The following is a 24,068-nucleotide window of genomic DNA, read 5'->3' on the forward strand; positions in this document are numbered from 1 at the left end:
AAGATGCCATACAAGGACAGAGCTGGTAAGCTAGTTATCGATCGCACGAACCAACTTAATAATTGGGCTTAACACTTTGAACAATTCTTCCAAGTCTCAAGTACCGCAGGGAAACAAAACAACATTGGAGCGCTAACATGATTGAAGTGCTGTCGTTTAATGAAATTAAAGCTGCAATCAAGTATACGGTAGAGTACCAGATACACATTGCGTTTCAGATACTGAAGGCTGATCCAGTATTGTTAGCGAAAATGTTGTGTAACCTCTTCAGTAATATCTGGGAAACTGCAACACTTCTGCTGGACTGGGTGCAGGGCATCTTAATAAAAGTTCCCAAAAAGGGAACCTATCTAAATGTGGGAACTAGTATGGTATTACGTTGCCCTATACCACTCTCAAAACATTCTGCTAGGTGATTCTCAATCAGCTCTAGGAGAAACTGTGGTTGAAACTCAGTCGGAAAGACAGGGCTGATACCACTCTCTCGGATTAGGATCTGGCGAAAAAACTGAATGCTGACCTCTGTACTGTGTGGAATCTTCATCCGGGAAGGCTACAAATGTTATCGAGCAAGTAAACAACTCAACCAAAGCCTCAAACAACAAACAGTGTCACATGTTCCGGCAAGTCACACGAAGACTTGCCGGAGCGACCGCCGACAACGCACCACATGTTTCTATCGCACTGATCGAGTAGATATCTATCTATCTTCTGGGCGATAGAAACAAGGAGCAGTCACAATAAAATAATATCGTCGCAAGAGGAATGTGTGGTGCGAATGTAGAATGATAAAATTAAAGAAAATAACGGAACCAGGTAATAGACTAGCTAATACAACGGGGCGCAGGTTGTTTAGTTAGTAAAACATTCGGGTACCAACCGAGAGAGCGTAGGTGTGAACCCGACCTGCCAGCGCACAACCCAATATATTTTTGGTCTATTTCGAAATATTCCAGTCCAGAAATCATTCTTCGCATCAGACTCAAAAAAATCATTAGCCCTGACGAAACATGATCGATGTGTTTTCCTGGACATTGAAACTTATGCATAATCCGATTTCAACTAAATCCCGAGCGGGAGTCAAATTCTCAAGACTCTCGCGGCAAAGTTTCAAGCAGATTGAGGCTTGTTTTCGCGAATAAGTTTGGGAAAAATCATGATGCTGCCAGGAATCTATTTCTGTGGTATGAAAACCAAAGTTTTTGTAACGGTTAAGACCATGAATCCGGAAGGTTAAAAATGGCAAAAAAAATATTTGAAATGCAAAAAAAATGTTATTTCTGTTGCAAAAACAATTTTTTAAGACAAAGCATTTGTTAAATTGATCAAAATATGGCCGTACAGGTCAGATACCATGCGTATATAACAACTAATAAATACAACCGAATAAGTTTTCATTATTCATTAAGATCTTGATGGCTTACGTCTTACCGAATCACATATTTAAGATGTAAATTGTTAAAACACTACCAACAGTTTGTTATAATTAATTCACAATAAATATTCCAACCGGTTTCATAATACTAACGCCAAATCGATGAGGCACACATGTGCGTATACTATTCTTTCAACACCTTCAAGAACTGTCAACAGCTGTGTCGCACCGTGTTTTAGACCACCCCTCCGACGTCCTCGGAAGGAAGCAAACAGACCACCAACGATGTTTCCAGACTGACTGGCATGGCAGGCAATGACCAACGACCAACCGACCAAGCGAAGCGCACTGAGTGGTGCGCTTGTACCACCTAACGGACCGTGAAATTCGGAACGCTCGTAAATCGAACTTCTTTCCCCCGCATGGTGCGAAATCGCGACCGCGCGAATCCTACTGATTCGTTACGCGCACGTCGGAAGGTAGAGGCGCACATATGTCGCGTACGTCTGAGATTCCAATTAGTGGTCATTCAGCACCGTACGGTTATTTGAGGAGGAGAATCACTAACACTAATGTTTTGATATGAAGATTCAGTGGATTTTTTTCTCGATCTTATGGAGCGTTTAAAAATTTAAAAACACTGCGACTTTCGTGTACCGGCAATGGAACAGACAGATTTCTCAATCTGTGGATTTGACGAACTTTTTTTGTCGCGCAGGGAAATCATGGCAATCAAGATGTCCGGCTCTGATAGATCTTAATTGTGCTAATTCACGAAGCATCGCGCGTCTCATAATTTACTGGTGGTAACGGCTGACCACTAGTAGTCGAGTCGGTGAGTAAATTTATCATGCCGATGCTAGCCGGAGTAAGTGGCTTAGATTTCCGAGAATTGAATCAAAAAATGCGAATTAGTTGAGCGCTGGAGCTATGATTTTATCATCATTGACTGTCGCTAGCTCGTCGCGACCGGGGCTCATCCTGTTCGACTCAGAGGAAAATCCGTAATTTTCGTTATCATCCGGCTGATTGCTAATCAGCTGGATTCACCGTCTTATCACAGCAAATCCCTGCCAGTCCGGGCGGCTGATCTGCAGCTTAAAAAGCAAACACTTGAATTAACCACAACAAGCTGTGACTGATTACCAACGTAAATCGAAAAAACTGTTTAAAGAGATCTTCAGCTCTAATGAATAATCAAATTGTTGCCCGGTTGGTCACACACGCTCACGCGGATTTTTCAAGTACGCTTCCTAACTAATCCCTAGTACAATAAATCATTGCTTATCACTGTTGTAGCTACGGTTGGTGAAGCCCTCCTCGAACACCCGGGCCCCGGTTGTTGATTTCGACGCTTCGCCAACCTTCACTGTGCCTGAGCTGCTGAAAAACGGTAAGAAATTGTTCGTCCAATAAAAGCTTTCAAGTTTCCATTGCACTGATAGACTTTACGTGGACAAACACTGTCAATATTTATCCAATTTATGGTGCTTCACATACTTAGTTGCTCCATAGGAAAGAAACACGCTGTCAGCTGTGCGACCGGTTGTTTGTTCGAAAATCAGAGCAGTTTTCAGAGTGCTCGATATTTTTAAGCATACGAAAATAGGGAAAAGATTATTTTATACAAGTAATTCCATGAAAAAAGGCATACCAATATATAAAATTATTTCGATTTTGTTAGAATTTTGTGGTATTAATTTTTTGTGTACTGTAAAAGGAAATTAGAAAATTTTAGACCCGTATTTTCCTGTATTTAGAACTTAAGGTGCCCTTTTCTGAGCCGAGGTAGCCTCCAAAATTGTCGTTCTTGCTTTAAAAAATCATAACTTTTGAACGGTTGAACCGATTTTTAAGATTTTGGTATCCAATGAAAGGTATAATTTCTATGTGTCTTTTTTCATGGAGTTTTACTGAAATACTAACTTTGCAATTTTCTGTAGAAGAGCTGAACAAGATTGATTGCAGAAGCTTTTACAAAGCCCGTATGTCCAATTTTGATAAAGAAATGTCTCTTTATCTGTTTAACACTTTTTTTGTTCAAAGTACGCCAATCAATGCACGGAAAATCCTCGAAAATATTAAATAATAACCATAATTGCACGTTACGATCAAATCAAATCAGACTTGAGTGTAATGTACCGTAAAACGGTGTGACAATGTGCTACCTGGGTGATTTTGAATCGAAATTTACGCAGATAAAGTTGAGTTGAAAGCAGTTTGGCCCTCTTTTTGGTGGAAATTACATTGACGAATTTCCGAATACTAGTGAAAAGAACCAAAGATGCAAAATGGCACAGAATCACCCACCTAACGCTAGATCCCACCAACAGAGATAGGTTATTTTTATGGTTGACCGAAAACCAACGGCTGATAGGTTGCTATTTGGGGCAGCTTAGCGCAGCCGCACGTTTACTTTGGCACCAATCGATGCGATGCAATCAACCGCTGCGCTGGCTTTTATCTAGATGCTGTTTGACGTCCACGAAATCGCTCCACTACTGTCGGCGACTTCCCAAAATCACAATTATAAACCAACCCCGCGGGCAATCAGCCGAAAAGGCTCAAATGCCACACATATATCAAGATAAGCGAAAGCACAGCTCGTTCGTGCCGTGATAAGGCGACGTGAAACCACGCCGCTTACCTACGCGCATGGATTTCCACTAATATGCTCGATTGCTTCAATCAGTCCAATATTGGCATTTCGATCTAATTCGATTGCTCACCACTACTACTGCTGCACCGCCAGCCACCCGGACCCGGTTGGTGAACGGAATGAAAGCTGATAACCGACCAAAGCAGAGCCAGAGAGTGTTGGAGTTCTGTGAAAATGACTGAGATTGGAGGGGCAGCAGCAGCAGCAGCAGCAACAACAGTCGAGGTAAAAGGTGTCATTTTTATTGCACCTCATTGGCTTCAGATAAGGGGTTCCCTTTAGGTAAACATCACCGATAGGCTTTCGTATGAACGATCTCGGTTTATATATGCCAAAGTTGGTTCGGTAGGTCGGACGCATTATTTTTTATGGATGTTTATCGAAACCAAAGAGAGGCCCGTTACTGCTGGTTTGCCAGACAGTCGGGAAAACACATGCGCACAGACAAATTCCGGCTTGCTTATCGCACGCAGAACCTATCTCGTGGTACGTGGTGTCCTCCTGCTATGGGCTGGAAGCCCGTCGAACGAAATCAACCAATTCGCGTAAAAACGCTTTTGATTTCAGCCAGAAATCTTCAACCCACAGTGCAACAAATTCTGCCGGGCAAGGTGTGAGAAAGAATCAAGTTTGACAGGAACGAAAAAAAATGGAAGATAAGATAAGCAAATGCTCCGTACACCAGCGCCGCCCGGTGAAGAAGCAACTAACGCCATTGCGAGGATTGCAGTTTATGTACGCGGTGGTAAGTATAAGCCCGATATGGCCGAACTTTGATTTCCTATGCTTGCATCCAAAGTGAGGAGGTATTAGAAAGGCAAACACGCAGCTTACCACGGTTAGCTTTTTGCACATCCACTCCATCGTCGTAGCCGTTGTTGGTTCCGTTCGGAAGTCGCGACACTGCTGCCGGGTGCAGCAATCGCCGGTAGTGGTTCACGAGTAGCTCGTTGTTGATCAGCAGTGGCGACAGTCCGTTGGCGGATACTGAAATTGAATAAGCAAATGAGAATCAAAATCTGTACTGTCAACTATTTTCATTGAAATCAAATACACTAACAGAAATTTAAAAATACCTAATAACTAATGGAACTGAAGAAATTTCTTGTGGATTTCGTTTTTGAAATTCCAAATTCGTTTTTGGATAAATCTATATTTTGAACAAATCTCTTACAAACAAAAGAGTAGTTTCAGCAGCAAGCAATTAATCAAGAAAAGCTTACGCTTATAAAATGAGTTCAACTCTTACGCATACGAATAGCTATATTAAACATCTGTAGTGCAGCAACAATTGGGGTGCACAATGCACAATTGGGATTATTTACGTCAAGAACCAGATTTTTTTATTGGGATTTCAACGGTGTGATTCCTGCTTACGACACTCGTCTGTTTTAACAGTTTTGGACAAAAACGAAGATTTTTGTTAAAAAATAGCCCATTCAACTATTGTGGTTTCAACTATACAACTATTATACGGCTAATTCCCGTGGAACAAGTGCTTGATTAGCTATCACACAAGAAAAATGTTCCTACAATTACCCTTCCTTACAAATTTTCCGCTATTTCTCCTTTACGTCTTGTCCCACTCTGTTTGGATACTATAAACACCTTTATTTTATTGCTTTCTTCTACCATCCCGTCGATTGTAAAAACTACCGTTATAAAAAAATTAAATTTATATCATATGCGATAACTTTGCAAGAAGAGATGCTAGAGATTTGCGGTCATCCGCTAAAACGTGTGTTTCGAGTGCTTTACTGCCCATAAATGGAACACAGTCACATCTGCAAAAACGTTCAACTACGAAAAACGCTGTTGAAGCCACGACAATTTTTCTTTAATATTGAATCGATTTTGGAAACAAATCGTCCAAATCGTCATAAAATCACTTGAATGTAGCATGCCTTGATCCTTGCGTTGTGGGTGACTCGGCAGTACTTTCAAAACCACGTGTCGTTGTTGTTTTGATAATTCACGTGCTCGTTCAATTCAATTGTTCAATATATCCTTTTTGACTCAAATCTCTTCCTGGCATTTTCTCCTTTTTATTGTAATTTGTTATCTTGAGTTTACAGTGAAGTCCCAATAACGTGTCCGAGTATGACCAGTGTGATCCTAGACACTATATGTGACAACAAATGAACTATTTCAAACTAGTTTTGCAATTTCGAGTACCGACTTAGAGAAGTCACATGTTGTATTTTAGTTAAATTCAGAAACTGATCCCCGTAGAGGTATCTGGAACATTCACGGACAATAGTCTAGATTTGCAAATCCGTGTATTTATAGGTGTCACATGATGGGCTAGTTGTGATTCAAGGTGCTTCTATGTTCAAGTCCCATATATTCCGGAACTTGTTCCAACTGTAACTTTGGAATCGTACATCCGATCCAAATTCTCCTCAATAGTGTTCTTCTAGGCCATAAAATCTTCCGTTAGGTAGTTGCTGCAGTCGAATCGGTCCAGGCATTTCCAAAAAACAGAAACTTATTGATATATTTTTACTACTGTAACTGTTATGCGTTTATTTGTAATATGGGACTGACATAGTTTGATAATTTTTTCAACATCTTGGGAACAAACATAACTTTTTACCTTTGTTATACTATATAACAAAGGTTTAGAAATTGGTCGAAAAACACGAAATTGATCCGAGGCCCGGAGGGCCGAATCACATATACCAATCGATAGAGCTCGACGAACTGAGCAATGTCTGTGTGTGTGTGTATGTGTGTATGTGTGTGTGTGCAGCTCATTTTCTATCGCCTGTTTCTCGAAGGTGGCTGAACCGATGTGACCGCTGTTACTTTTGTTTGAAAGGTATTATTGCCTAGTATGTCACTATTGAATTGCTTTGCGGTCCGACGTTTCGTTTAAAAGTTATAAGTAATAATGTGAAAACTACGTGACACGCGTTTCTCCGGAACTACGCAACCAATTTTAACGATCTTACTACCAAACGAAAGCTCTTGCTATTACTAAACTTTTTACCAAATTTTATTGGAAACGGACAAGCAGTTTAAAAGTTAGCCTTAAAAAACCACTTTTAATAAGGTGCAAATGATCGCCTGTTTCTCAGAGATGGCCAAACCGATTTATGCGCTATTAGTTTTATTTGGCAGGTAATATAGCCGGATAGATCACTATTGAATGGTTTTTTGATTGGTCGTTTAATTTGAAAGTTATGAGCAATCGTATACACCACACCAAAATTAACAATAATTTATAATGATTTTAACCAAGATAATTTACCTGATTTCAATTATTTTAATATCAAACGAGAGATTTTGACACTACGAATATATATGCAAAATTTCATAACAATTGGTTTTACCGGTAAAAAGATATTAATCCTCGAACGCTCGCGCCAACTTTTGTAATACAGTTACTCGCGCGCAATAGCCAAAACCAAAGACAACGTGCGCACTAGAGTTTTGACTAGGAAAACTTGGTTTTAAGTTTATCGAACCTTTAAAAGAGTTTCTTGAAATTGAATGTTCTGTCATTTGGTAGAATTTAAATTTTGATTAATCCCCCTAAAAGTGAAATAAAAAAATTATTTTTCTTCAGTTTCAATATAACACACTGATGTGTTCTGCAAAGTTTTAGAGCATATTATTACAAGAAATTTTGCTGAAGACTGTAACCTTCTATCAGCAAAGACAGAGAAATCTTATTTATTGTTTCTGAATTTGTAAAATCAGTTTTTCTAGTTTAGCTCTTTTTGTAATTGTTGTATGACTTTTTCATGTATTACAAAGTTATACAAATAGTAAAAATACATAACTTTGCTGAAAATAGTATACTTCTATGTTTGCTTGTTTAGGAACTGTAGAACTTTGATTATAAAAATACCCTGATTTTAACCCCGAATTACTCGACTATTAACTGACGGATACATTTTAAACATTTTACATTTGCTGATAGTTTTGCTACATACAGACGGCATTTTGCCATATGAAGTAACGTGAAAAAATTCCAGTTGGGGCCAATAGCGATACACTTCACATGCTGCTTGCTTCGTTTCTGTGCTGTCGGTTTATGCTGATCTATTTTCCTAACAAATTTAAAGTATTATTACTTTGAATAATTCAGACATTTTGCTCATAACAAGTTTATTGAAGAATATACGTTAGTTAAACAACGATTGGTAAATATGGCATTCAAAAACCTACACATGTTGTTCAGAATACAACAGCGTGAGTAACCGAAGGTTAATAAAAATTGATGAAATTTTTTCAAGAAAACTTTATTGATGTGAATCGAATAGAATGGCATTACAGGAAATTATGCATAGTTCAAAAGCTATAAACTAGACCTTTACTACGCAATGTATATGTTAAAGAATAACATTTCTACTTACAACTTACTTTTACTTGCACTTACCCACATTAGTAACAACTTACTCAGCAATTTCATGAGAAAAAGAACTATCAAAATTTGTAAGTGCTTCTATTTTGTTCAAATTTTGTAAGCTTTTCAATTTCCAAAATTTTTATGTAAACCAACGCACAATGCAACGTTAACTAATAGATGAATTATGTTCCGAAGACATGTCGGTTTCTATCTCATATAGCAAGTAAGACCGTATAACAAAGGTTCCTTTCACCACTAGGTGGATTAAATCAGGTTTTTGTTTGAAATATTGAAGGAACAGTTAATTTAAAGATGATTTCCAGGTTTATCTCAAAAGTGATGAAAAGTCAGATGGGACTGTTATGCATTTATTGGCAGTTTAATAGTTGCCTAAAACATTAATTTTTAGGGAACTTTTTTGGTTAACGGCTGGATAATACGTCACCAGCTCCGGTGGAAACTAAGGTCGTTTTCCGACAGAGAAGGAGGCACTGTGTTGCCTCGGCACTATAAGATGACAGTTCCAACACGAAACTCGGTAGCGTAACCCTACTAAGGCAACCCGCCTAAATCCACATTTTACTGCAAAAGAGCAAAAAAATCGACGCGATACATTGGATATGGACCACGGCGACGAAATAAGAACATGAAATGGATGCTTTTTATCTGGAACTGCAGATAAATGCTAAATTTCGTGAATTGGCGTCGGTGTGCTGCTCGATCAGTTAGAACCCCGAAAGTTGGGCATCGTGGCACTGCCGTGGAGATCTGTCGCAAAGACGAGAAGGTGTTATAAGCTCTTGCACCGGAAAGGCGCAGCAACTCAGAAGGGGAAACTGCCAAAGCTCCAACTCCTGGTCTGGGAGTCGTGGAGTGAGCACACTTCTTTTGTTTCCAAGCCTCAGGCTATTGTGGTTACGGAGGAGATTTCGTATATGTGGCTTGATCTGACAAAACGTATTTTTTTATAGACTAATCTCAAGATTTTAGTCTTGACCTTGGAATGAGGTCATACATATATTAATATCTTTTTGAAACGATGGTTCTACAATTGATGAAGGGACGGTAGGGGAAAGAAATGAAAATTTTTTGGTGAAGGAGGGGGAAGAGCGGAAAGGAAGGGGGGGGGGGGGGGGGTATTGGTAGCTATGCTTGACAAGTAGTCATTTTGAGTCCTACCTTTTGTCCAATGCTGGAAGGTGCATGAGTCGAACCAAGCTGTAATCTGAGATTATAACCGGATTCGAACCCACAACACCCTCCAGGGCATGTGGTTCGCTGGTACTTGTACCTTTGAACCATAGAGGCGCTGGACAAAAGGAGACCGCAAAATCCACTTCTCAAGGATAGCTACGCGTGTTGGTTGTGTTATCGACACATATTGTGCAGCTTCCTGCATCAATTGCAGATTACCACCGAGCGAGAAGTTTTAATCTAACTACTATTTACTTTCAGGACGAGCACAATATGTGTCGATAACACAACCAACACGCGTAGCTATCCTTGAGAAGTGGATTTTGCGGTCTCCTTTTGTCCAGCGCCTCTATGGTTCAAAGGTACAAGTACCAGCGAACCACATGCCCTGGAGGGTGTTGTGGGTTCGAATCCGGTTATAATCTCAGATTACAGCTTGGTTCGACTCATGCACCTTCCAGCATTGGACAAAAGGTAGGACTCAAAATGACTACTTGTCAAGCATAGCTACCAGTACCCCCCCCCCCCCCCCCTTCCTTTCCGCTCTTCCCCCTCCTTCACCAAAAAATTTTCATTTCTTTCCCTTACCGTCCCTTCATCAATTGTAGAACCATCGTTTCAAAAAGGTACTTTTTTATGATATTTCATACGCTTGAAAACATGAACGGCGGGGCTCTTCCAGTCGGCTGTGGTCTAGTAGGTTATCCGGGTGGGCTGCTATGTGAACATGTGCATTCCATAACCTCTGTTCATTAACTCCTATTCCTAAAAAGTTACCGAAAATGAAAGAAGAAATCTCTCTGGATTATTGGCAACGACCTTTAGCATGAAAACACGGACACGAATCGGAACATGGAATATACTAACCCTTGCCCAGCAGGGCAAGCTGGCTCAACTTGCAAGGGAACCTAGCCGCCTGAAGCTTGAAATCCTGGGGCTCAGCGACATCATCTGGGCAAGTCTTGCTCTACTCTGGCATACGAGGTGAAAATGCTACTCGAGAAAGAGAAGTTGGATTCCTACTGAGCTCAGGGGCACATTCGGCCCTGATAAAGTGGGAACCGATAAATGAACGAATAATCGTTGCCAAATTCAGATCACGGGTTAGGAACCTTACAGCAATCCAGTGCTATGCGCCAACAGATGCTGCCGACCTGCAGGAAAAAAAGAGTTTTTACGCCAACTGAACAGCGTGGTTGAGAAAATCCCGAAGGGGGATATCCAAATCCACATGGGCGACTTCAACGCGAAGAATGGCTCAAACAACGCGGACCTTGAACGCGTCATGGGACGCCATGGCCTAGGAGAGATGAGCGAAAACGGGGAGCTGTTTACAGAATTATGTGGTAATAACAACATGGCCATTGGTAGATCGCTCTTCCCTCATAGATCAGTACATAAAGTCACGTGGGTTTCCCGCGACGGCCGAACAGAAAACCAAATCGACCACATCTGCATCAGCAGGAAATGACGAAGGAGCCTTCGTGATGTACGCAACAAACGCAGCGTTGATAATGCATCCGACCATTATCTTGTTATCACTGAGATACGTCTGCGCGTCGCACGTGTCCAACGACGGGAGGAGAAAGTTGGATGCCGCTACGACGTCCGCCGATTTGAGAATCCTGAGGTGAAAAGGGCCTTTGTCGAACAACTTGAATTTCGACCCTCGGAGCTGCCACCTGGTGGAACCGTCGAAGAGCAATGGAACGGCATCAAGAACGCCTTCATCACGACCAGTGATGAAACCCTCGGCAAAGCGCGCATTGGGCGGAAGGATTGGATTTCGGATGAAACTTGGAGGAAGATCGACGAGCGAAGAGAGGCGAAAGCCGGCATTGAGCGAGCACGGACCAAATAGGCTAAGACAGCTGCCCGTCAACGATACGCCGAACTGGAGAGGGCTGTTAAACGTGCTTGTAGACGGGACAAGGGAAGCAGTTCTTCGATGAGCACCTCAACGGCGACATAGAAGCAGGAGACGCAATGGAAGTTAACCTCGGAGTACCTACAAACGACAATAGCGTACCGGCTCCCGATCTCGAAGAGATCCGACGAAAAATTGGTCTGCTGAAGAATAATAGAGCCGCCGGAAAGGACCGACTCCCGACAGAACTCTACAAAAATGGCCAAGAACCGCTAGCAACGGCACTTCACTGGCTGATTTCGAGGATTTGGGAAGAAGAGAAACTACCGGAGGAGTGGATGGAAGGCGTAGTTTGTTCCATCTACAAAAAGGGCGACCGGCTAGACTGCTGTAACTACCGCGGCATTACGCTGGTCAACGCCGCCTACAAGGTGCTCTCCCAGATTTTATTGCGTTGTCTATCCCCAATAGCAAGAGAATTCGTAGGGTAGTATCAGGCGGGCTTTATGGGGGCCCGTACTACTACGGATCAAATTTTTACTCTCCGACAAATCCTCCAGAAATGTCGAGAGTACAACGTGCCCACGCATCATATTTTCGTGGATTTCAGAGCAGCTTACGATACCGTTGAACACGAACAGCAATGGCAGATAATGCACGACTACAGTTTTCCAGACAAACTGACGCGGCTGATCAAAGCTACTCTGGAACGAGTGATGTGCTACGTGCGCGTTTTGGGGACACTCTCACGTCCTTTCGAATCGCGCAGAGGGTTACGGCAAGGAGATGGACTGTCCTGTATGTTATTCAATATCGCTATTGAAGGTGTGATCCGGCGAGCGGGCATCGAAACGAGAGGAACGATCTTCAGCAAGAGTAGCCAACTCCTAGCCTTTGCAGACGACCTCGACATTAAAAACCAGGCTTAAAACGGAGGCTAGGAGGATAGGGTTACAAATTATTGCGTCGAAAACCAAATATATGGTAGGAAGAGGCTCCCGAGAAAGTAACGTTAGCCTCCCACGGTCAGTGACTATTGACTGCGATGAACTGGAAGTGGTTGATGAGTTCGTATATTTGGGATCTCTAGTCACCGCTGACAATAATACGAGTAAGGAGATCCAAGGACGCATTCAAGCTGGAAATCGAGCCTACTTTTCCCTCCGCAAAACGCTTCGATCCAGGAGCATACGCCGCCACACAAAGCTGACGATGTACAAGACGCTAATAAGACCGGTAGTCCTCTACGGACTTGAGACAGTAACTTTGCTTACGGAAGACATACGTGCACTTGCCGTCTTTGAACGAAAGGTGTTGCGGACTATTTTTGGCGGAGTACAAAAGGAAAACGGAGAATGGCGGAGGCGTATGAATCACGAGCTACAGGCGCTGCCTGAAGAGATTCCCATCGTACACCTGGCGAAAGTTGGGAGACTACGGTGGGCCGGCCACGTCGCAAGGATGCCGGACGACTGTGTAGTGAAATCCGTTCTCTTCAAGAACCCCACCGGCACCAGGAATAGAGGGGCTCAACTTGCTAGATGGCTCGACCAGGTTGAAGCTGACTTGCGTCTGTCGAGACGCGCAACGAATTGGCGACGAGTAACCCAGGACCGTGTACAATGGAGAGGAATTCTTGATACGGCAAGAGCCCCCTCTATGTTGTTAGAAGTAAGTAAGTCGATCTGAAAGTATTGCATACATTGCATTTTAGTGGTAAAAATTTCATTATGGTTAATAGACGTCTTGAAAAGTTATCAAAGAAGGAACGCGAGTGACTTGAAAAGTTTTTGCACACTCACGTTGAAAACCTAACGTAGTCAGGTGGAATGACCGCCAAGGCTCTCAAATCGAGCTTTTTATCAATTTGGTTCTTTGTTTCCACATGGAAATGTCATGCGGCCAAAACACAAAAATTTTAATTTGGTAGTTTTTTCATAACAAGCCGTGACTAACTCTGATACTTTCAGAGAAATCAGAATTTTGTCACTTGGTCCAGTCTGGCGTAACACCGACCGTATTCGAATTCAATTTCTTATTTAATTTTAAGTTTAATTTAAATAAGATTTCATATCTATCCGATTTCCAATTTAAAATACAACGCGCGAGTATCCGTGTTACAAAAGTTGGTGCGAGTAACGGAAGGACGGTGTTCAAAATACCGTTAATAAAAAATAAAATAGGCCATTTAAACTGAAAATGCCAGTTGGTTTGAATTGCCATCCTACACCTCTGAACCAATTTAAAAAAAAATCGATCGACGAATTTTTGAATTGCGCCCTTTCGAAGTTTTAAAGGGCAGATTGCTCATATAAAGTAAATAAAAATCATCGATGACACTTCCAAAATGAATGGAAATCATATATCCATTATACCCATTGGCGACCATTTTAAGAGTTTTACGCTGTATTGGGACTAACCCGAAATGTTCCGGATTAAGTTATCGTTATGGGAACTGGCCAGTATCGAACATGAATAATGACTTATCATGCGACATCTCAAATTACGCCAGAATTTGAAAACTAGATCAATCAAAGTCAGATCAACTACCTAGCGCCACGTTGGTTATATCTGGACAAGTTCCGGGGACTTCCGGGAACACCCAGTCAAGTGGCCAGTTTTGTCCATGAACAGAAACTTATGATGCGACACCTTAAATCACACTAGAACTCAATAACTAGATTAATGGAAGTAAAATCTGCTATCTAGGGCCAAGTTTGGTCATATATAGACATATTTGGGGGACTCCGGAAACCCCTAGGAAATGACCAGTTTCAAAAACTCATCACACGATACCTTAAATCACACTAAAACTTTTAAAATGGATCGAGGTAACCCAAATTAAGTACCTGGAACCGCAATGGCCAATTCCGAGCATGCCTTTATTATTAAAATAGTACCGCATTGTGTTATTGACTTCCCTAAGGGTGCCCGGAGACCCCAAATATGTCCAGATATGACCAAACCTGACCCTAGATAGCAGATTTGGCTTCCATTAATCTAGTTATTGAATTCTGATTTAAGGTGATTTAAGGTGTCGCACGATAAGGTTTTGTTCATGGACGAAACTGGCCACTTGTCTAGGTGTTCCCGGAGGCTCCCGGAACTTGTCCAGATATAACCAACGTGACGCTAGGTAGTTGATCTGACTTTGATTGATCTAGTTTTTAAATTCTGGCGTAATTTGAGGTGTCGCATGATAAGTCATTGTTCATGTTCGATACTGACCAATTCCCATAGCGATAACTTAATCCGGAACATTTCGGGTTAGTCCCAATACAGCGTAAAACTCTTAAAATGGTCGCCAATGGGTATAATGGATATATGATTTCCATTCATTTTGGAAGTGTCATTGATGATTTTTATTTACTTTATTTAAGCAATCTGCCCTTTAAAACTTCGAAAGGGCGCAATTCAAAAATTCGTCGATCGATTTTTTTAAAAATTGGCTCAGAGGTGTAGGATGGCCATTCAAACCAACTGGCATTTTCCGTTTAAATGGCCTATTTTATTTTTTAATAACGGTATTTTGAACACCGTGGGAAGGTTAAATACAATTTCCAATTTAAATTAAAGTCAAGCTCCCAGCTTCAAGCCCATCTTTAGTCTAATATCAAGTACACTTTTATATTCAATTTCACGTCCAATTTCAACTGTAATTTGAAGTCCACTTTCAACAAAGGTTCAATTCAAAGTCAGTACGGATACAGTGATTAGTGAAATTATAAAATTTTTGCTACAATTTAGTTTACCGTTAATGTATCAATCGGAATAAGAAGAGAGTGACAGAAATGAAATTTTGGTTGTTAGGGTAGACGCTTCATTAGTCGCCTACCTAAGCATAATGTAATTTCTTTTTTCTTGTTTATTGAGGTATATGATTCAATACATGCTTGCGGGATATAAATTTATCAAACACAAGGTATTTGTCACAGAGCAGGACAATTGCATTCGTTGTACGAGTTGTACGAGTTGCTAGGTGAAAAAACATTGTAGCGCAACTATAGAAATTAGCGCCTATAGTTGTGTTAGATTTTAGAAAATCGGCATTTTAGCAAATAATGCTTTAATTTTAAATGGTGTAGTCTAACTACCAATACTCTTAAGAACTTGTTTTATGTAATGAACGTAATTGTTTTATTTAAAATGCTACGGTGACGAAAATATGCATTAATAATGAATAGTAGCGCAACTATTGATACTACCACAACTATTAGATCAACTACCCTATTTAGTTGAATTTGAAGAAATCAGGCTGGAAGAGGATTTAAGACTTTGGAGTTTGAGAAGTGCAGTTCTGGAGGTGGATTCTATCGTAGAAAAACGTGTTAGAAAAACGTGCTAGCCTGGGCAAACTGATCCGTAATCCCGGCACACGAGTGATCGTTTGGCGCTGAAGCTGGATATTTGGATACAGTACTAGAATCCTCCTTACATTAGTCTCCAGACTAATTAAGAAATCAAATGATTTCTTTTTAATTAATTAATATTTCTATATACATCTCTCCATTTTATGTCGGCGGTACACCAAGTGGGAGAAGAGCATTTCCTTGATGTAACAAAGAAAACCACTTGACTCATCCGAATGGTTGGATACAAATGCGTCTTCGTCTGTAATCAGCAAATGCCGACACTAGTACACGATCATCTACAATAATAATTACACTGTCTGGCATTCATTGTCAACATGGGATGTACTTCAGTACATAAAGACCCGGCCAGCAAATGCAAAAATCAAAACTCTCAGTAGCAGCAACTACATCTATACACTATACTGTAACAGCATTTCGTTTTAATTGGAATATATTGCCTTGACCCAACATCGTCGTCGTCGCTTGGGTCGGTCGGTCTGGTACAGTTCCTTCTAATGTCGACCACAGCATTGCCGCCAACAACGGATCTGCCGCCCGCCGGAGGGAAAATTGCACTTCTGATTTCTGGTTGGAAGCACAAGATAACCAGGCGCATGCTCGGTACTAAGTGCATGTACTATACAATATCCTCTTCAACAGCATCGAAATGGGTTGGCATGTATGCAACTACGGATTTTTTCCCTTCTACTGAGGGTGGTGGTGGTGGTTGCCTTTGTACATACTCAGGCCGGCATACTATATGAAAGCTACAGCCATGTCGAGCGTTCGACGAAAGGATAATTGCATCAGCTGCCATACTTTTGCTTCTCTTTCGTGTTATGCTGTGGTCGTTTGGTCTCTTCGACGCCCCATTTCCGCTTCCACCCCGTTCACTGCTTTTTCCAACATCACAATGAACGAATCGCACAATTAGATACTTGACTGGCTGCTGCTGAACTCGGTGAGATTGTGTGCGTGATTTCAAATCATGGCTGATTCGTTCAATTCTCCTAACCTTCTTTCAGCGTTCCATCTGAAGGCTCGCATTCGCAGAAAGCAGGAACGAACGAGACGAGAGTCGTAAAGTTGTGCTTCCACCAGTGGATGAAAAAGGTTCAACTTGATCAGAGGTGCAAATCTTTGCCAAAGTATCTATTGATAACATTATGTTACTGGAACATGTTTTCCCTCCCGGGCAGGTAGCAATAAACGAAGTTTTACGGACGAATGGCAACTAGTTTATGAACATAACTGGAAATGGTGTTAAATAAATTGTATGTCGTAACACGTATCCACAGCTAATTGTTCGCATTTAGCGTGACTTGTTACCGTAGCAAATAGCCACCCGAACACCTATGGAAAATTGTAAAATAAAAACTGTGTGGTAAACATTTTCTGATTCGACGCAAATGTGAAATGTCCCAATCTCTCGTCTAGCAAACGAGGCGTAAAATCGTTGATATAACTTTTCCTAAATCAAACTGCTAACATGTGTTCATTAGGGTGGCCAACCATTAGCTCAGAATATGCGGAAGCAGTTCCCTAATGGAATTGAATATTCATATGGTCAAACGCAGAAAATTTTTCGAGTCAGTGCCAAGCGTTCGACTGACGTTTATGGATTCAAAAACTTTATTATTTGTTCTAATCTTAAAACCCAGTAGAAAACAGTCACCATAAATAAACACCATATAAGCATAATGATCGGTCGTTTGGATTGTACAACACGCAAAATCGACATATGCTTCCGAAATGCGAGCGCACATAAAGTGCCAGGCTGCTGCTTCCTCACCATACAGCACAGCACAGCATAAGACGACCGGGCAGGCAGACCAGCCCAACATGAACATACTTGTGTGTAGAAAATAAGCGGGATAGACAGAACATTTTACCACTGGAGGTTCGTTATTGCAGCAGTCTGGAACCGATTGCCAATCTCCGATTGTGTGGCACAAGACATGTTGGCTTTATTTTCCGAGACATGTTCTGTCAGTGGATTTCTGTTTGGGGCTAAGAGGCGCGCAGTTTGGTATTGATTGGTGATAGTTAGTTTGGTAAATTTGTCATTTGTTGCAGTTCAATAATGTTAATATTGTTTTTAGATGGGAAAGACTAATTTTAAATGAAATAAAAGCTGTTGCGTGCTTGAGAATTCGTATTAATTATCAAAAAACTGAATAACAAACGCATTAATGGTAAATTTTCTTAATTACAAACTTTCAATTCGTTATGTAGAACAAATATAATTAAGTAACCGATGGGGTCAATCCCGGTGCAGTGGTTTGCATCTACGCTTCTCACGCCGAGGACCCGGGTTCAAATTCCAACCCCGTAGAAGTCACGAATGACCCTAGCTGTTAAAGTGACTATAATCAAACAAAAAAAAGTAACAGAACAATGCTTATTAATGATGAACGAAAGTTTTGCAGTAAAGGCTCAATCTTGCGCTAGTGTAGACTAAATCGTACACATACACTAGCCCCAAAAGCAAGTGGTTGTCACTCTAAAACCAGCTATCTTCATTGATACATCCATAATTTACTGGCGCTCATCTCAATTTGTCATGCTATTTTTGGTCTAATATCAAGATTTTTCAGTTCATCCAATTCTTCATTTTTCACAGTAAGCTATTATACTCTTCCCACAAAATTTCACACTTAACTTTTGTTAGTTGCATTTTACAAGAATGCTTTTTCTGGACAATTAGACAATTATCCAACCACTCAAAACATATGTTTTTGCAGATGATTGCATGTCTTATATCATATTAGAGGATTTACCTGGAATGTATAATGTGTGTTTTTTACACATTATATGGGTAGTTTTCGGTAGCGTGCAACCGACATAGAGAGGAAGGGTCGGAGTCGGTCGATAGCTTCCCTCGTAAAGGGAGTCGGAAGTTAGTCGTGGACATGTCAAATCACAAGACATTACGTTGGCGATCCATTGCCAAATTTGACCTTCAGGGTCGCTGGGCGAAATAATATTGTATTCATCGAGCATCGATCGTTTTGGTAGAGGTAGATAATTGCAGTTGCATCAACAAACAAAACTGGCCAGACTCCGATTGTTATTAAAGTAATACATGCCCGATAAAAAATCACTCCTGCTTTCTCCCTACTTATTAGATTTGCGTAGGCCAAATCGACCGATTCTTGCCACAACTCTTAAGGGAAATTAACAGGGAGATCTATTGATTCGTTGGTACGTTTAATCGATCGACTAGATCTGACTTTCTGACTAAGTTGGTGATTAAATAAGTTAGAACTAATCTACGGAACCAATCGAAATAAGTTGATTAATCCTCTAACGGGTAAGGCCGCTTCTGAAGCTGTAGAGCCGCATTCGAAATTCGTTTAGAATTAACAATATGATATGTTATTAAATGTGTTTAGAACAGGTTTCTCAACATTTTGATATTAATATTGAAACATTCTGACCATGCGTTCAAAAGTTACCCTTTTTCAAAAACTAGAATAAGAAATATTCCGAAAAAAAACTTGCGCGAATGTTCCCTTTTTTCTTTTTTTTTAAAGGACATTTAGAACAAAATGATTGACCTCAAATTTGTTCTGTCAGTAAATTACATACTTTAGGCCATTGTAAATTATTTCCAAAATTTTTGTCACCCCTTGGCTTGAAAAATCGGGGGCAAAAAATAATTTGTAGGATACGAGTTAATATTTTTTTGATAAAATCAATTTTCGGTGGGCTCTAAAACCTGAAAAACTCGAAAAATGAGTGTACGAGTTGAGTTGACGCTTCTAGCACGAAATAGAAATGAGAATTCAAATAGTGGAATTTCCGAAAATCGGTCAAAAAAATTTTCTTTCGTTTTTGTTTTTTTTTCGTAAATTTTTGCATGAAAAATAATAACGTATACCTATATTAAAAGCAAGAATAGAAGCGCGTTTAAACTTTAGGTAAAAATGCCTTCAATTCATTTTTTTTTTGCTCGATTAAAAAACTCTCATTGTTTTTTTTCACACCCCCCCCTCCCCCCCCACCTTCAGTGACCCAACACCGGAGGGACAAAAACTTTTTAAAATATTTGTAATGGCCTTCTTTCAATTGTGTAATATATTTGCATTGAAAAAAATATCTGGGTAGAGCGTTAGACATGAAAAACGAAAAAGGGAAATAGTAGTATTTCTGATTTGGCGCTTTACCAATTAATAATTTTTGCTAGAAAATCCAAACTTGAACTTTTTTTAGTGTACGTTTATGAAAAAATAGACATAGACTTGATCGCATCGTTTTTACGATGTTGTCCGTTAGAGAATTAACGGGGAGATAAAATTTATAGATAACAGATTAAATTCTCTATAGCGTCGGGTGACGAAGGCAACCTATTGATGCAATCCGATTAATTAATAGATTGATCTCTTAGGCGCCCTGTTGCCCGTCGGTAGGTGCGAAAAGCAACATTGGTCAAAACAGAAGGTAGTGAAAGCAGATCCAAGTAGATAGCATCTTCTCAACGGTAGAAACAAATAGTAATCATACAAAAATAATATCGTCGGATGGGAACTGTGTGATGCGTGCACGGGGAATAAAACAATATTAGGTATTAGACTACCTAATATAATGGGCGGCACTAGTTTAGTGAGTAAAACATTTGGGTACCAATCGAAAGAGCTAGGTTGCCGTTGCACAACCCGATATTTAATTGGTCTATATCAAAATTTTCTAGTACATCCAATTAATCATTCTTCGCAACAGATACTTCTTCTCTTTTCCAAAATAGTTTAAGTGATGACCGCGTATAGTCATATGTAAGTAAATAAGAAAAAACTGCGTGTTTGATGATGCAGATATCCTAGGTGGCTTTAGAAGCCTTCACTACGCCTGGACCTGGACCTGGACCTGGACGCCTTGAAATGCACTACTACCGGCGACTACCGTGGAATGACGTCTCTATGTGCCAGATCTATACTTTTTAAGATCTATCTTATTAGCTAAAATTGAACGCCTCGAAGCTTCAGTACACTTTACTGAATGGCTGAAATTTTATCTCGTCGACCGCACGCTTTCTGTTAGATTAGGCCACATTGAGTCCGACAGTTTCGCTACTATCCCAAGTAACAATCCAATAGCAAATTGGTCTTAAGCATTTCTTATAGTAGTTTTATCAGAGCATTGCAAAATCTATCAGGTTTTATAATGTTTTTCCTCAAGTGAATGTTATCTTATTTGATTAACATTTCTGATGTATGATTGAAGGAGACTTGAAGAAACACCCATAAAACTGAAATATCAATAAGTGTAATTCATCTTATAAGTGGTTTTAAAGGATACTTGATTTCTGCTCAAAAACGACGCTCCTTAAAGCTTAGCAATAGTTTTGACAAAAATTTATGACATTCTTCTGCAAGATTGGTTTGTCTTAACAATACTACCATAAAACCGTCTTAAAACCGTATATTCTTGTAAGAGACATACTTCATACTCTGAAGAAAGAACATTCTAACGTAAACAACCGATCTGTCAAAATGGGCGTCTGAACTAGGGCGTCTGAAAATTGAACAAATATGGATCTTTTAATCGAAACTTAAGCAAGATTTCATATGAACAATTAGCGAAATCAAAAAACAATGAAGATGTCCAAATGAGCTGAGAAAGGACTATGCCGGTGATGATGCATCAACGGTAGATTTGTGTGTTATTACAAAATTTGGTTCGATTGTATTTTGGCGGACGCGGTGCGGGTTTGTAGAGTTGTTTGTATTTTTTAAACTGGAATATATTGATAGCTCATTAGTCGGTGTTGGGAAAATGTTCGAAGGGGTTGAAGCAGTTGAAGCATTTTTTTTTTTAAAGACGACAAAGTATATAAAAAATTTTGCAGATTAAACTTTACGCATGGAACTGCCGTGCAGTCCTCTTTTGATTTTGAAAATCAATTTATATTTGTAATCATAATAACTGCTGTACTTAAAAAATATTAAACTCAATGTAAGTAGGTGAACCTCCAGCACAAAAAAACATCTTACATTGACACTTTGTTAACGTTTTCTTTGTTTATACTAGTATGATTATCTTGCAAAAAACTTGGTCCCCTTAGGTAATTCAAACAATTCTTGTTCAAGCACAACTTGTCTTCTTCAAGAATACAATAAGTATAGATGAACTTATCGACCTCTTGGAAAATTTTTCTTTGTCTTGTGCAAGAAATGTTGGGCTAATGAGCGCTTTCAGGTTGATTTAGATAAAACCGTTGAAAAAATGGCGAACAGGACTGTTTTGATTACTTTTGAAATTCTAGCCAATTGCATATGGGCGCTTATACATATGTTGTCATGCAATACCATAAGTGATCTTAACTTTCGGACACTTAAAAGACTTTTTGCCGCAATTTGTTAAAAATTTGTTAGCTATCAACTTCTTCATGAAATTATTGAATTTTTTTTATTAATTAAATTTTTAAATAATCTAGCGAAAATAACCGGCGCGTTAAAATTTTCTAACTTTCATGTCACAAAACATCGACAAATTAAGCGTGACATGAAAAATTTCTCATTGATTGACAACACAGCAGCTGCTTTTATTTTTAATTTTCATTTATATCCATTTTGGAAAAGCAATATCTGTGAATGCTTTTTCTGTTATAGCTTTTAGTCAATTTAAAAAAAATTAAGACTGTGAAAAGTGTATGATGTCTTGCAAGTGTTCTTTGAGACAACAACCATAAAATCAACACTTGTGGTGGTTTTCTTTTAGTTTCAACCGACTCTTGGAAGTCACTATAAATACATACCGATAAGAATTACAAGTTTTAAAAGGACCTTTGGAAATATTCTTGAGAACCTTCTTTAGTGTGGGCCTCCCCAGATTTATAAGGGTTTTATGGTCGTTTTATCGCACATTTGTAGAATTGCAAGTTTTATATTCGGTTTTAAAGAGCAAAGGCTGGAAACATCTTCAAGTGCATCTTAAAACTGAATTTGTTACTTGGAATGTCTGGTATTTGGCAGGGAAGTAACCTAGGACCGCTGCTGTTCTCTTTATTCTTCAATGATGTGTGCTTTATTAGCCCGCCGGACTGTAAACTCATTTACGCTGATGATCTGAAATTATTTCTTGTCATCCGAACTCTAACGGACTGCACTGAACTGCAACGATCCTATTAGTGTATCAAAATGTTTCGTGATTTCTTTCACACGCAAGAAAAACCCAATATTGTCTAACTATACAGTATCCGGAGAAATGCTCGAAAGGGTCACAGTAACTAAAGACCTAGGTGTACTACTAGACTCACAACTCTCATTTAAACACCATTACTCTCACATCATAGCACGTGCTAATAGAAACCTTGGCTTTATTATGAGCCTAAAAATAAAAAATAGACGCTCCAAAAACTTCAGTTTATTATGAGGATAGCCAGAGAACTCACTGACCCGTTTAGCTTGCGATCATTGTATTTCTCATTTGTCCGTTTCATTCTGGAGACATCGGCCATAGTATGGAGTTCCCACACCGAAATTTGGAATAACTGGATTGAATCAGTACAGGCCAGGTTCCTACGCTTCGCTCTAAGGTTTCTACCGTGGCAAAACCCCAACCATTTGCCATCTTATGCTGACCGTTGTCGACTTCTGGGCGTCGACACACTGGTAAAGAGGCGAAATATTTTTCAAGCTATTTTCGTGAGAAAACTATTAACTGGGGGAATAGATGTTCCAAACATACTTTCCGAAATCGATTTTAAAGGCCCCTCCAGAAACCTAAGATCACGTGATTTTCTGCGCCTTGCATTCCACCGCACTGATTATGGACAAAACGAACCTCTTAGGGCGATGTGTGACGTCTTCAATAACGTTTTCGAATTATTTGACTTTGATTTACCAAGTGTTACTATTAAGAATAGACTAAGGCAAATACTGTAAGACGCTAAGTTAAGAATGTGTTAATGTTTCAAATTTGTGCTATATTAATATTATAATTGTATGTATTTTATTTATTTATTTACTATTTGATGGGGCTTTCAACCGTTGGTTGGTTCGCCCCAATCTTGTATGTAGTGTGTATGCCTGATAACGATTTGTAATATTGTAATTTAAAATAGTGTCAAAGTATTGAAAGATTGTAGGGCTTTTACGCGCACTTGAGGGTTGACCTCAAGTGGGCTTTTCCCCACTCCTAAGTTTCATTGAGACCCAAAAAGGTCAGATGAACTAATGTACAATAAGCAATTAAAGAACTTTTTAGAGTTTCGAAATCAACCATTTCGTTAGAGACTTAGGATCAATGGAATCAGATGAAAT

General features: G+C 39.8%; 1 protein-coding gene across 1 annotated transcript in view; it reads right to left on the reverse strand.

The window, feature by feature from the left end:
* Positions 1–24,068, reverse strand: part of LOC128742895 (fez family zinc finger protein 1) — a 143,204-nt gene that overhangs the window by 89,432 nt on the left and 29,704 nt on the right. The window contains 1 exon segment of the mRNA XM_053839388.1: positions 4,869–5,021. Coding sequence (XP_053695363.1) covers positions 4,869–5,021 — 153 coding nt within the window.

The sequence above is a fragment of the Sabethes cyaneus genome, chromosome 3, assembly GCF_943734655.1.
Source record: "Sabethes cyaneus chromosome 3, idSabCyanKW18_F2, whole genome shotgun sequence".
In the NCBI taxonomy this organism is placed as follows: Eukaryota; Metazoa; Arthropoda; class Insecta; order Diptera; family Culicidae; genus Sabethes; species Sabethes cyaneus.